The sequence below is a fragment of the Kwoniella europaea genome, chromosome 2 (assembly GCF_036810445.1).
Source record: "Kwoniella europaea PYCC6329 chromosome 2, complete sequence".
In the NCBI taxonomy this organism is placed as follows: domain Eukaryota; kingdom Fungi; phylum Basidiomycota; class Tremellomycetes; order Tremellales; family Cryptococcaceae; genus Kwoniella; species Kwoniella europaea.
In genome coordinates, this window is record NC_089488.1 from 748,616 (window position 1) to 763,301 (window position 14,686).

General features: G+C 46.2%; 3 protein-coding genes across 3 annotated transcripts; 1 reads left to right on the forward strand and 2 right to left on the reverse strand.

Annotated features, from left to right (window-relative positions):
• Positions 1-1,537: 1,537 nt before the first annotated feature.
• Positions 1,538-6,501, reverse strand: V865_006614 (uncharacterized protein; the record flags this gene model as incomplete). Its single annotated transcript, XM_066230372.1, has 5 exons — positions 1,538-1,791; positions 1,852-4,135; positions 4,201-5,100; positions 5,160-5,451; positions 5,525-6,501. 5 exons carry the CDS (start codon positions 6,499-6,501, stop codon positions 1,538-1,540), a joined length of 4,707 nt encoding a protein of 1,568 aa, XP_066086469.1.
• Positions 6,502-7,957: 1,456 nt separating this feature from the next.
• V865_006615 (uncharacterized protein) lies at positions 7,958-10,170 on the reverse strand (the record flags this gene model as incomplete). Its single annotated transcript, XM_066230373.1, has 6 exons — positions 7,958-8,202; positions 8,659-8,933; positions 9,025-9,380; positions 9,492-9,644; positions 9,744-9,853; positions 9,924-10,170. The coding sequence occupies 6 exons, from the start codon at positions 10,168-10,170 to the stop codon at positions 7,958-7,960; spliced, it is 1,386 nt and encodes a 461-aa protein (XP_066086470.1).
• A 1,321-nt stretch (positions 10,171-11,491) lies between these two features.
• On the forward strand, positions 11,492-13,623 carry V865_006616 (uncharacterized protein; the record flags this gene model as incomplete). Its single annotated transcript, XM_066230374.1, has 5 exons — positions 11,492-11,584; positions 11,659-11,836; positions 11,916-12,805; positions 12,920-13,215; positions 13,332-13,623. The coding sequence occupies 5 exons, from the start codon at positions 11,492-11,494 to the stop codon at positions 13,621-13,623; spliced, it is 1,749 nt and encodes a 582-aa protein (XP_066086471.1).
• Positions 13,624-14,686: the final 1,063 nt, after the last annotated feature.

The following is a 14,686-nucleotide window of genomic DNA, read 5'->3' on the forward strand; positions in this document are numbered from 1 at the left end:
TATGTAAATTGAAAGCCACCCGCAACAGGAAACTTCTACGTTTGGTGAGCAAGAACCTTAAATTCAGGTGTCGAAAACCTTAAATTGGGTGAGTTGACGTTATGACGCGTTGGTTCCTGATAGGAAAGCAGCGACGCCTTTTACACGTGCAGTGAGACAAAATCCGAATGAATGATAGGGTTCAAAGATTCCAATTAGAAATTCAGGTATCTGAAACAAGTGGCTGTAAATGATCAACGCCACCACTAAAGCAGACCTTCTAGAATACAATTCGAGGTAAACAAAGCAATCGTACCATGTGTAAGTTCTTTTAGACTGTCCGAATAGCGAAGAGCGGATCACCGAGTATATCATTTATGAGTTATCTAGAGTAATTATAGAACCAGATTTGACTAAGATTTGTTATCCGGGGACCTAGCTTCGGCTGCGTAGTGATAAGCTTCAATGATGTCTCGAGACATTATGAGATGTGAGCAGCTGAATCGAACCACAATGAGTACTCACGGTAAAGAATGCCCAAGATGAATCGGAGTAACCTCGATGAACGAGATGACGCATTGGTGGCTCGATCGGTTCTCCTAGCCATCTTAACCACATTCGTCACCACGTTTACCGTAAGTCGATCTTGGTGGCATTTAGGGGTGGTAGATATCCTGGGTGATCCAGCAGCATTCAAATGGTGTACTACATCGGTGTGGTTGCCTATTGTGGCCACTCTCTATTCCAGCAGTTCCACGCATTGATCAAATGCGATCTGCCAGCGGCAAGGCTTTTCGGGAATAATTTGGCGAACTTCTATATTCTTGGCCATTTCAACGGCCATGGACAGATTCCTGCCATTGCCACCACCAACACAAACGTCAGCGGATAACAAGCATAAGTCCTATGACTGGTTCTAGCATTCCTTCATGGATTGAACCATTCTTGTAGGTAGGTGACAGTCACCTATTGTTTCATAGATATGGCAGACATCGAGCTATGGCGTGCCTCGGTGACTTCACCCATACGAGAACGCTAGTATCGAAGAGCTCTGAGACCTCTGAATCCCCAAGGATGTGTAGACCCGTATATCGTAACGTGACCAAACCCAATGGGCTGAACAAGGGGAATCACCTAGATGCAGGCTGATGTCTACCTCTTGTATTGCAATTGTGATGTACAAAGCGTTCGTCGCCTGGCCTCGCCTAGCCAACCCCTTTTTTTCTTCTCGATCACCTCCCCTTCCTCCCTCCTCGTCCTCCTGTCCTCCCCCCTTTCTCACGTAAGCTCAGGATTATTTCAGTGTAGTAAGTTTAAATCGCGTCTGGTTCAACGAAAGTGGCACTCCACATAGTCAAAGAATTTTGCTCAAATGATGACTTTTCATAAACAGTGTCCATCTCATTACTTGTTCTGAACAGAGAAATAAGGTATATCTATGTACTATTAGATGTATTGAGAGAGTAACTCTATATAACATCCCAAAAGAAAAAGGTACAGCCATTGAAAGACTGAACCAAGTTTCTACCTTCCGCTTCTTTCGGTCCAAAATCATTTTCTAACGTCTTTGCCATTTGAGGAATCGTGCGGCAAGCAGTAAAACGATGATGTTGAAGACTACATAGCAAATAAATATGCCTAAATCTCGGCCACGGTTCGAGTATTCTATCTCCAATGGCGCAAAGAAGCTTTGTCCAACTCTGTATTGACAGAATTGACAGTCTGATGTAGCATCGAGGTTGTTGATGTAACCTCCGACAGCATCTGCGTAGGCACCGGCGTACTCCGCACATGTTTGTCCCGCGGGTGGAGCTGGTGGCGGAATGGTCAGCATCGCGCGTTTCGCGTACAAGGATATCTAACTGTACTTACAGAAGAGATTGTACTCTTTCTCCTTGCACACTACTTCTACGTCCTGGAGGACGGCTGAAACGAGACCACTAATAAGACGGGTGAAGGGGTCGAGTTGATACATCCAGCTTCTCCAGAAGTAAGGAAGTGTGGCGGGAGGAGCAGTGACACCACAGAACAAGGAGAAGAGAACGAGTAAGAAGGGGTTGAACAGAGCCGCCACAAGGATAGAAGGGGAGAGAGCAGCAACAGCTTGACCAAGAGTTACCGCATAAACCTCGGTGATAAGGATCATTGCGAAGAAATATCCGGCTCTCGAAGAGGCGTGTGGGAAACCGACACCATAGTAGAGTAATAGGTAGAAAGCGACGGAACAGATGAGGGAGTAAGGCATCTCGGCGAGTAACTGGGTCAAAGCGAAGATAGTAGACGAGTACATCTTTGATGAAGCTTCTCTGTTGAAGGTCATTCTACTCATGATATACTGAGGTTCGATCTGAGCCAAGATCAAAGCCGGTAAGATGGTAGCGAAGAAACAAGCGAATACTCTGTATTGTAACGATTGGAGCGAGTTGTCAAGTTGTAAGAAAGTCAAAGTGACAACTAGACCAATAGCGATATGAGCGAATAATCGGGTCCATTGGTAATCTGCGTTTCTCCAAAGAGCTACATTGGTTCTGTTTAACATCGTTTTGAGCTGGAACGTGAAGCTAGTAGCGTATTCAGTGTGTTTACCATGTTCTTCGACTGGTTTGGCCAAAGCATCAGCTTTAAGCTGTTGAATCTCTTCTTTAACAGATTGGAATTCAGGCGAGTTCCTCCATTTCTCTCCCCAATCACCACCGATCCTCTTTCGAGACCCTGCACCGATAGCTTCCAACATGAATTCAGCAGGGTTGGCATCGTGTGGGACCTGAGCTCCATTTCGTTCGAGGTAATCAATCAAGACCTTAGAATCAGGTCCAATATCACCAAAGTAAACACATTCACCACCTCGTTGTAAAAGCAAGAGTCGATCGAAAGATTGGAAGAGCAAAGCGTTAGGTTGATGGATGGTACATAAGATCTTTTGACCAGCAGCACAGAGTTTCTTGAGGAATCGAACAATGTTGTAAGCGGATTGACCATCAAGACCGGAAGTAGGTTCATCAAGGAACAGAAGCAAGTCGGGTTTGGCGGCTAATTCGACACCGATAGTGACTCGCTTACGGGCTTCAACAGACAGACCATAACCTGGGAAACCAATCATCGCATCGGCGAGATCTTGCAATTCGAGCAATTCGATGATATCTTCACAGTACGCATCCTTCTCGGCTTTGGGTACATCTTCGGGTTGTCGGAGGTAAGCAGAGTATTGTAGAGCCTCTCGTACGGTGGTGGTCCATTCGTGGGTATCCTGCTGTTCCGCATAGGCACAACCTCTTTGGAAGTCTTTACCAATCGGTCGACCGTTCATAAGGACATCACCACTGATCACACCGATGTTTTTTCTAGCGGCCAATACATCTAACAAGGTGGTCTTACCGGCACCGGAAGCACCCATAAGGGCAGTGAGGGAACCAGGTTTGACGTAACCGTAAATGTCTTTTAGCAATTGTCGCTGACCACCTGGAACAGGTACGGTATAGTTCAGAGCTTCCCAAGTGAAAGGTTCAGGTCTCATCTTCAGGCCTGATAAGTCTTGTTCTAGTTTACCCGCATTGAAAGCTTCTTTCCTTTCTGCCAATCGGCCATTCTTCTCCTTCAAATCTTTATCTTCCTTTTTGTAGACGTTGATCGAGAAATGCTTGGCGCCTTGTTGCAAGTATTCAATAAAGAACATTTGCAAGAACATGAAGAACACGAAAAACGCAATTAGGATTCCATAGTTCCTCCATATATGCCCCTTGGAGTATGAATAACCAGCGTTCATGTACGCAGAACCGCTAACAGCACCAGACCCAGGTGTAGAACCCATCAAAGAACACAATTGGTTGGGTCCGACTTCATCTGGATAACCGGTAATGCCCGCCGTGGGGATGTTGTGGGGAATGATATAATTGGTGTCGCAAGTCAAGTTGATTCGAGAGAACTCGTTGGCAAAGATCGCTTCGTATCCGTAAGAAAGAGGGTTCAGATAGAAGATCCAGAAAAGCCATCGTTTCATCTGTTGAACGGGGATCATATAACCCGTGTAGGTGACCATGAACGAGATCAGGACGGATGCAAGTCGGGCAGCAGTGTTGTAATCGGTTGTAGCGACACCAAGGGTTCTGAAGAAGGCAGACATGACCATGAACGTAGTGAAGACGAACAGGAAGAACATCTATGGGGGATCAAAATCATCAGCGGCGAGTCCCGCTTTTATGTTGTTAGTGCAAGCACACTTACGAAGAAAGCGCCAGCAGAAGAGTAAAGACCACCCATGAAGTATAGGATAATACTGAAGATAAAGATATTCGAGGCACTATATGGCACATCCGCACCGACAGCAGCCAAGGCAAAAGCAGCAGGTCTGTAGAATCTATATTCGTTTTGACGGTAGAGGACAGATCGACCCATCATTTGAGAAGGCAATTCGGAGAAAGACGTAAGAGCGTTGAACAAAAGACCCAAGAACAGAAGACCACCTCTTGTGAAAGCGCCAGAGGCAGTTTCAGGAAGACGGAAGTAGACTGAACCGACGATCAAAGCAATGATGATAGAAGTGGAATAACCAGTGTAGATACCGAATTTATCTTGGAATTTCAGCATGAGTTGTCGTTTGGCGATGGTGAGAGCTTGAGACATGAAAGGTACGGTGTATGGTGATTTCTTACCGACACCTTTGTGTTTTTGCTCAGTGACAGCTTGCTTGAATTCTTCTCTGATATCGTCATTTTGGTGAACGAACGCTTTATATTCTTCCCTTTCTCTAGCCATTCGAGCGCAGATCTCACTCTCGAGATAAGCCTTCTCCATAGCTTCGGGAGTGGAAGGTACATCATCCTCGCTTCTACCCTCAGCAAATCGTCTTTCGTTGGGATCGGTACAACCAGACAAGTAATCGGCAGAGGTTTGTCGAGGCAAGTCTCTGTAACCCAAGCCCATCATGTATTGTCTGGCTTCTTTGGCAGGACCAAAGTAGACTACGTGACTGTCGTTGAGTACTAAGACCTTGTCAAATTGGTCGTAGATACCTTCACCTGCTTGATAAAGCGATACAAAGGTGGTCTGACCCATGATGTCGGTAAGCATTCGAAGGGATTTGGCGTAATCCAGCGCAGTAGAAGCGTCAAGACCTCGAGTGGACTAGAATTGATAACAATTAGCATTTATTTCGGACAATCTCGAGGTCAACAACCACTCACGTTATCCCATGAACAGACAGTAGCACCGGAACAGAACATTTCCGCGATGGACACTCGCTTTCTCTCACCACCGGATACACCTCGTACGAAAGCGTTACCGACGATGGTGTTGGCGGTGTGCTTGATGTTCAGCATGGAAAGCAGGAGGTTGAGCATATCCTCCTTGAATTGGGCGTTCGAAACACCTGGGACCTTCTTCTTTGGTGTCTTCAATGAAAGAGCGAATCGGATCGTCTGAGCGACAGTAAGGGTAGGAAGATGATCATCGTCTTCTTGGTTGTAAACAACCTCACTGCGTCGCATTTCGTACGGTTGCGTCAGTATACATTGATCAGACAACGGAGCAAAGAAAAAATTGTACTCACCCAGCATATCTCTTTCGCATCTCTTTCCAGGGCACACCGGCGTACTCTACATTACCATTGACTTCCAAATAACCATCTCTCTGATTGGTGATCGATTTAAGGAAGGTTGAACATCCCGAACCTGGTCTACCTAATACCAAACACATCTCTCCAGGTTTGAGGATACCCGAGTTTTTGAATAAGATAGGTTTAGGTTTAGGTGCAAAAGGATTGTAACCGAAGACTCCCAAAAGGTTGATGACTGGCATCATGAATTGTTCGATAACGGCTGAAGAGAAATTTCTAATGTTGATTCTCATGCCTCCTGCACCGATAACCTCTAAATCTTCCCATATGACGCCAACATCTTTTCGTTTGATACCAGCTTGGTCGTAACTCTCTCTCCTCGATCTCAACACCTCAGCTAGATCAAATTCCTCTTCGTCAGCTTTGGCTTTTTCAGCATCAGCCGCGGAGAAATGAGAGATCTGTCGTTCAGGTCGATTCGAAAATGCAGAAGCGATGGATCTTCGAGTAGTGGGTCGGTGCAATTCCGCTCCCTGACTTCGTTGTGAGATAGAAGAATATTTTCGCTCTAATGCATGGAACTCTTCTTTACCTCTGTGAATGGATACATGGTGAGGTTCTAAATCAGCTACGACATCTTCAGATGAATCGTGAGCTGTTCGTTTCGATTTGTGGTGCGAGGAGTGTCCATGAGGGAGATGAGGTCGATTGTGATGGAGGTGAGAATCGGCCTTTTCCGCATCGAGACCATCTAAATGCTTCTCACCTGTCTCTTCCTCGGCTAAGGTGTTACCTGAAGAAGAGAGATCTCCAGCATGATCACCGTGATGACCATCGGGGGTAACAGCGTTGTTAGTGGTAGGGATAGTGGTGGTGGTGGTGGTGGTGGTGGTGGTAGTAGCAGGCGCGGCTGATGCGCCTGTCGTGCCGATGGGGGCACCCAAGTTGAGAGCGTTGGGACCGTCCGACATGTTTAGCGTTGACCTCTGCGTCTATTTGTGCGTAGTGTATGTGTTACTTGTTCAGTTTATGGTAAAAAGGGGTTGACGCAAACAATGTTGAATCAACAAGCGCACTGCTATCGCTCAGCAGGCTCGAAGGGGTGAAAGAAGTATTATATACGGTAGGGGAAAATGAGAAGAAAGGGAGAAGAAGAATCCAAATGGAGTAGAAAAAGAGAGTGAGGGGTGGTACGATTATAAGAAATGAGATGAGGAGAAGAAAAGATCGATGGAAAATAAAATGAGCTGACTAAGACGTATGTCAGATGGAAGAAAATCAGTTCTCACCGAGTGAGGAGTGCGAGTACGGGCAAGGCAGGTGTTTGGTTGAAAAGTTGAGCATGCATGTATGGGTCGACTAACTTATCTCGTCGTTGACCGTCGGTCCCGAACGATCCAAACTTTTTTAGCGCATAAACAAACCATTCTCAGCCATACGACCTTTCATTACGTGAGTACGAGCAGTCGAGCAGTAAGGTTGGTGCAACATATCCTACATGACGGAGAACCGATTCAGGAAATTCAGGTTTTTGCATAAAGGTAGAGCGGTTAAATGCCCGAGGCGGTCGGTACTTGGAGTGTTTCTTGCAAACCAAACACACCTGTGCTTGCTGCACATCCAAAACATCACGCCCAGAGACTCGCATTGTGCCCCTCAGCTACTCTGGCGAAGACTGCTTCTTGAGTCGACTGCTCCATGAGCTGGACCGCAGGGAGCAGTGAGCGGTAGCTACCGAACATCAGTCAGAATCACCATGCCGCATTTCAGACCATCATACTGTCTTGTCTGTCTCGGATCCGCACCCAATTTTTCTGAGTCGATTGTAACAAAGTAAGTACCCTCCACATCTCCGTCTTGATCAGTCACTGCACCGCACTGATCTGCCGTAGGGCATCCCTTTCTTTGTCAAAGTGAAAAGGTAACTACTGTAATCGAGTTGTTGATGGTTTATTTGTTGATTTTATGATGTATTTACTCACCGGCCCCCGTTGATAACGTCACGTGGCCCCCTGTTATCATATCATAGGCCCCCGTCCCCGCTGTCAGAACGTCAGAACCATCAATCGCATACAGGTATCTTGCTCGCAGAAGCAACCCATCTCTGACGACGTATCCTCTGCCCCGCACTCGGCCATTGACATGCTCACATCACCATGAAAGAGGTCTACGCGGTCAATTCCTGCATGCCAAGTCCCTTATGACCGAAGGTCATCTCACCTGTCCAAGTCATAATCGCCAAGATTATCGTATGACTGACCATTGAGATGTCCTTAGTTGATCAGCAGAAAGTCTGTCCGTCAATTACAGTCCACATCCGAATGACTCTTTCGCTTTCCACTTGACAACATATCAACTCAACGTGCGTACAGATACATGCAATGCTATGACAATATACATATCCTACAACCCACACTGCAGTCTATCCTAACAACCTTCTCTACCAAAATCCGATTTAGGACCATTCCCATTACTATCCGCGCCATCCTTCTGATCTAGAGGATTGGCGGTTATCATCTCACCGTCTTCCTTACCGTGCACATGTATTTTCACTTCTCGAACTTCCCTTCGAGCTCGCATGATCGCTTCTCTCACTTTCTGCTCGACAGCATGAGAATCACGGACGGTCATACTAGGTGGTACTGTTATAGTCAAATCAAGTAGGGTTTGACCTGTTGACAGGTGGGACAACAATCGTCAGCTCCGCCACATGTATGTCGTCTACATCATTCTCACCCCTCCCCATCTGCGCCCTATCTCCATCTCTTCTCTCCTTTTCACATCATCACAACTTCGAGCGATGTCTTACATGCACAGCTCCACCATATCTGGTCTCATATGCGCTCCTTTTTTGGTTCGTCCCACTCAGCTTTCTGGCTTCGATCTTGGTCGTACATCCTCCCCACGTCCCGTTCTGATCTCTAAGCTCTTTATCTTTGACTACCGCCGAACTTCGACCTTCCACTGGTCTGAACCCCACGTTTCTATCATGTCTCATCTCCCATTCTCACTCCGTCCCCTCCATGACCAGGTATTCTCGCTACCTATGACATATTCTCTTCACGATACCCCTCATGCATCCACCGCTCCTCTTCCCTCTTCCATCACATATGAAGTCAATTACTCACCACCAGATTTGACCCCTCTGACATTCCTTACCTCCAAAAGCTCCTGTCCATCCACCAAATCATTGACTATCCCGAAATACTTCTGTTTCGTACTAGCGTCCACACCGGCATCCAATAATTCTAGGAAAGCTACTTTGGACAGTGTCAGGCCCTGTTGGAGGATGAAGAAAGATACCGCCAGACCACCTAGGGGGTCGAGGAAGTGGTATCCTCCAAAGGAAGAACCGAGGATTGAGGTCAGAGCTACTAAAGAGGTGAGAGCGTCTGCACGGTGACTGAATGGGTGCCGTATCATCTTAATCAGCATGTCTTCTAAAAGAGCTGTATCGTTGGCAAAGAAAGGGGAATGAGGACTTCGCGACTTACTGCAATGCATTAGCCTTCAGCACGGGACTATGTTCTTCCGCAGCCACCTTCGTGGTCACTCTATATAACCATTCTTTGATCACTACACTTCCCAATGCGAACCAAGCGGCGTGAGGGTTCAGTATCGCTCCTCCCTCAGCACCGTGTGCATGACCAGCGTGATCATGGGAATGCGAGTGAGCAGACAGGGCTGCATCTGCTGTTCCGTGCTCGTGAGGTAGAGCCGAGGGACCGTGAGAATGGAACATTTCGAGTAGAGGAGATGGGACAGACGAAGGTAGCCAGTGACCTAGCGAGTTCAGTAATGTACCTGGTGGGAAGGTCTCGAGATATGGTAGGAGCGTTTGAAGTAGAAGCTGCGAGTTCCACAATATCAATGATAAGTCATCGTGTGTATGTATATTGAAATTGGCGCGTTTGAGAGAAACACATCCATGTGGTCATATGGAAACAGATGAGATACTCACATGATATGAATGCAGACCAATACCCAATGCTCCTCCCACCAATATCACGCTCACACTGAGCGTACCGAACGTCTCGAATTTGCTATATCCCCATGGGAAACTATCCGTGGCTGGTCTCCTCGATATACGCCATGTGAGGAGGGTGACAAAGTCCTTTTTCGTGAACCCAGAGAAACGACAACGTCAATATATGTGGTATGTGCAGCTTATGATCATCAATCGATCGACATGAGGAAGGGAATGAGCACTTACACCCAATAAATCCGACAAGCTATGCCCTGCTTCAGCAAGCAGAGAAGCAGAGTTCATCCATATTCCTGCCGCACCCTTTGACAGCGTCAGGGCTACATTCGATCCTAAGCCTGTTCACATTCATCCACATATCAGCTATGACATCAGCAGGATTGGGGAGGACGTGTGATAGCGACTCACCCAATAGGGTTATCTTGGTACCCCTATCTAGCTTCCCACTAGATATAGCTTGCATGATCTGTTCGGCTCCTTCCGAGTGGTCATGCACGTGCGTATGGAATATCCCATGATGGTGATCATGGTCATGGTCGTGTTCATGGTCGTGATGGTTATCATGAGAGTGTTTGTGTATCTGGGTGGAGGAAGGGGCGGAGGGAGAGGAAGACTGAGTAGGTTTGGTATGATTTGTATGTGTTCGACAGTGCATCTTGGTTGTGTTTGTGGTCCGGCTTCTATGTTGTATATGCGATGAGGATGATTGGCTGAAATGACTTGAGGAAGAGGATGGACCAGATTTAGATATAGATGTTATATACCTTACTGACGATTGGCTCGACGAAGCTATCCCGCTTCCTACTGCGCGATGGAAGGATGCTCGTAGTAAGCAGCTAGCTGACATTGGGCCGTGTCTTGCTGTGCTCCGTTGTCTGGTGGGTGATTGTACTATGAAGCCGTTGTCGTCTGTGGCATGACTGTGTGATCCGACTGCGATGTAGCAGTAGATTACCAAGTGTCGTAGTTGAGAGTCCACGGTATTCTCCGAGGAAGGATGTTTGAGATGTTTTTTCCACGTCATGACTTCGCAGCACCCACCGGTCAAGTCGCTTCCACTTGAAACTGCCTTTGATACTGCATGCACAGCCAACTGCGCCTGCTGCACACAATCAATCATCACTGAATGTCGTTTGGTACTAACACAGACCTTTGGTAACATATGGCCCAGAGAAAGGACCTGTTTGCAGAATTTACGTCCTGGATTATTACTTCGTATATTATGATTACCTCGACTTTCCACACAGATCAGCAAAATACACAGTACCTGAACTAAAAATTCCCATCAGTGTGTTAATCTAATGGTCAGGAGCAAGCGAAGTGCAGCTCCTGACCATGCGAAAGGACCTAGTACATAACATAATCATCATTGAATTGCGTCGCACACACCATAAAGCTATTCCTCACCCTCCGCCACACTGAAACGAGGTGATCTCACTACCCTAAACCCTCTCGACCCTCGTCGGTGCTCCACCACCCGATCCTCATGCAGCTGATGCGAGCTAGACTGGGAAAATGATTCTTAGTCGTAGAGCTATGAGCACGGGTCAAGGATTATGAAAACGGATATGAGAGATCAATGGGGTTTGGCTTGGATTGACCTCTAGCCCCGAATGTATCCTCGCGCCGCACGGACATGAGCTTGTTGGACCCCGCTCTCACATGACCTGACTGACCCTGGTGACAAATGATGATGATGTTGCTGCTCTCAACACAAGGTCACATACACCCATGGTCTACAAAGACCGTCATGCATGCATTCAACGTGTTCTGAAGTTCGGTTGGGGTCACTTGGTCCTGGAATGTCGGACAATCATCATATAATTCAACATTAGTATGGTGCAACGTAATTGATGCTTGAACGCGTCAGATTATCAAATTCCAAATTCCATTGACCTGCTCAATTTTTATCAGTTCCAAACATTAACAACATCAATCTCGGTTGTCCTGATAAGATACACTACTTGATCGACGAGATGAAGGTAGCAGTGATAGGATCCGGTTTAGCTGGATTGACGACCGCTTATCTGCTTCGTAAGGAGGGTGTAGAAGTTTATTTGATCGAAAAGGTATGCTCGTCTCCCTTCCCTTCCTTTGCTTTCCTTTCACTCAACTAAGTTCCTGACTTCATATTCGCTCGCAGTCAAGTAAATTAGGATTTCATTCGCAATCTGTCGAGATACCTCTATCGTCATCGTCCAATTGGCCCGAGAAAAGTAAAACCACGCGAAATGGTCGACGGGTTAGGGAAAGGGATAGGACAGACAAGGATTCAGAGGAGAAGTGGGTTGTGGATGTACCAATGAGAGGATTCCAAGGAGGTACGTCTCTCAGAGCAACCAATCGGCTTGCCCCAAAGATCGAAAAGGTATATACCACTGAACATCTTCCCTTCGATAGGTTACTATCCTTTATTGCTATCACTCTTTCATCACCTTCAGATCCCCCTCGAAACACACAACTACAAATTCTCTTTTTCCTCTTCCCAATCAACCTATTTCATCCATTCGGGATCGTCGGGATATTCCATCCCCTCACTGCCTTCTCGAGCATATCAAAACATCTTCAACCTCGTACGGGACATGGCGACTTTTGTGGGCGTAGCAATCTGTTATACCCTCCTGGTGATATTGAGCTTCGTAGCGTATCATGATTTATTACCTAGGTGTTTGTCAAATCCAGGAAGTAAGAAGACCGAGAATGAAATGACGTTGAAAGAATTCACTTCAATATTATCGGCATTCCTCACTCAACCATTCACGATCCCCATAATAGAATATGAAGTATGGACACCGCTTGGGGAATTATTCGAATCGTTTTTCATCTCCAAATTGGTCATACCTCTCTTCTCATCGGTTGGAACGATGACCACGAAAGATTGTCTACAATTACCTATGAAGGTGATATTGGAATATATCCATTTGACCTTGGGAACAGACCATTATCAATTGTCGAAAGGCTATACGGCATCTACCATTGCTGAGCTATTGGCGAAGCCTATCAGAGAACAGGGAGAGGGGTATGTTAGATTATCAACTGAAATTATGGGGTTGGAATATGATGGGGATGTGAGCATAAAGATGAAGAAATCAACTGCTCAGAGACAGGGGCAGCAGGAAGGGGAAGAAGAAGAGAGGATTACGGTGGACAAAGTAGTATTGGCTACTCCGGCTAGCGTAGCCAAGATCTTGTTGGAAGGGTTGGAGAGTAGCTTGAACAATAATAGACAGATCAAAGAAGGTAGAAGGGTCGGTCAGATGAGAGCTGCGTTGGGCAAAGTAAATTATAGGGTGAGTGACATCTCTTCATCTCAGCTCACCTTCCCTGATCTCGGTGATGGACTGCAATAGCAATAGCTTTCATGAAATCCAAGCTGACATGGATAACTCTCTTGATGTGTATAGGAAACAATCGTAGTCACCCATCGAGATACTGCCATCCTACCTTTCCCTAAGGATCGGAGAGATCTTAATTTCTTCTTACCCGATACCAGTTTTTCCTCTCGACCTTCACCAGAAACACACCCTATACCCTATCTGATCTCTACGGAGAACGCTATATACACTCAAGCCACTCAGATCATTTTACCTCCAAAGAGATTACGGAGGAGAGGCAGGACCGATGCGATGGTATTGCAAACTACCAATCCGGCCGTAGCGATTGATCCAAGCAAGGTCCTAAGTGTGTCAAAACTGGAACGGTAAGTGTATACCCTACTATGACACGTGCTTTCTTTAAAAATCACCCATTTCTTCCCTAGAATTCTAATTGTTTTTACCAAGGGCATTCTACTGATCCTGATCTCTGTAATCTCAGTGCACTCCCATTGAAACAACCTAATAAAATTCTCCCTCAACTACGCTCATCATCTCTCGACTCATGCGTGTATATAGTAGGCTCATATGCTTATCCCGGGATACCCCTCCTGGAAGGATGTGTAGGAAGTGCCAAAATGACTGTAGAATCACTCTTGGCTGATGCGTACGAACGCAGGACAGGGTTCGTAAGACCAATCTTACCTGCCGGAAAGTTGGACTGGGAGGTGGGGAAAGGTGGTCGGTTTGCTAGGACTTGGAGATGGAGGTGGTATGAAAGTACTTGGAGGTGAAGATGTAAAGAATCAAGGGGCCGAGTTGTTGTATATTAGTATTAGTGATTGACACAAACAATGGAGATGGATAGAATACCAAATTCTCTGCTAACATGCATATAATCATCTTACATACAAACCGCGACTGATTACTGAATGCATATACTGTGCAGAACAACGCCTACCGATTCCTACTAACAGAATCTGGTCATGAATAAATGAGATACTCCCGAATGACCGTCTATCGTCCTATTCTGATAATGCCAGAGAGACTTGGGAATACCCTATTTGCGATCTTCAGTGAGACTAGCAAACGGACCTCTTCCATACCAAGTTTGTTTCTTTGGCTTGGCACTTTGAGAGGATTGCTTTTGAGATCTCATCTCCTGTTCGAACTCACTCTTTGAAGCCTCAAATTGATGTTCGATATCTCCAAAATACGTCGGGTCATCTACCGATCGTTTGGATACTGTATGTAATCCCATACCAGGTCAGACTGGGAGCACATCTGGTGAGGATGGTTTCCGAGAGGTGGGAGTTGTCGTAAATCTGAGGCAATAGATCTCCCAATCAAGTCCAGACCTGTCTCAACTGCTGTTGGGAGTGGAATTCCCATTTCAAGCTCAATGAATTGTTGGGCTGAATATCGAGACGCCTCTTTCCAGTCCGTTTTTCGCTTCTTGATCCACTGTTGTCTAGTCGGATGGACTGTCCCACAGTATCCTTGTTCATGACTTGACATTCCATCGATCCTTGATGAAAGAACCATAATTGATGGTGATAGAGGCTTCTTGGGTTTCTCTCAAAAGGTCAATGGCAAGTTTATTGACAGCCAAGCTAACTTGATTGTGAGTAGGAGCAGGATGATCGATCAATTTCTGAAGTTGGTAACACGCTTGGTCGATACCTTAAAATCTCGTCTTTCCTGTTATGGCACCTCGTCTCAGATGCGCCTTCATCATTAGTAGAGGGAGGGGCCTGGATCGTACTGTTCATTGTGGACCCTACAATTGAAGGTCTGCCTAAGGTCGTACCGTCAAGTGACATTATATATTTCGTAAAATTTATGATGTTACAGTAT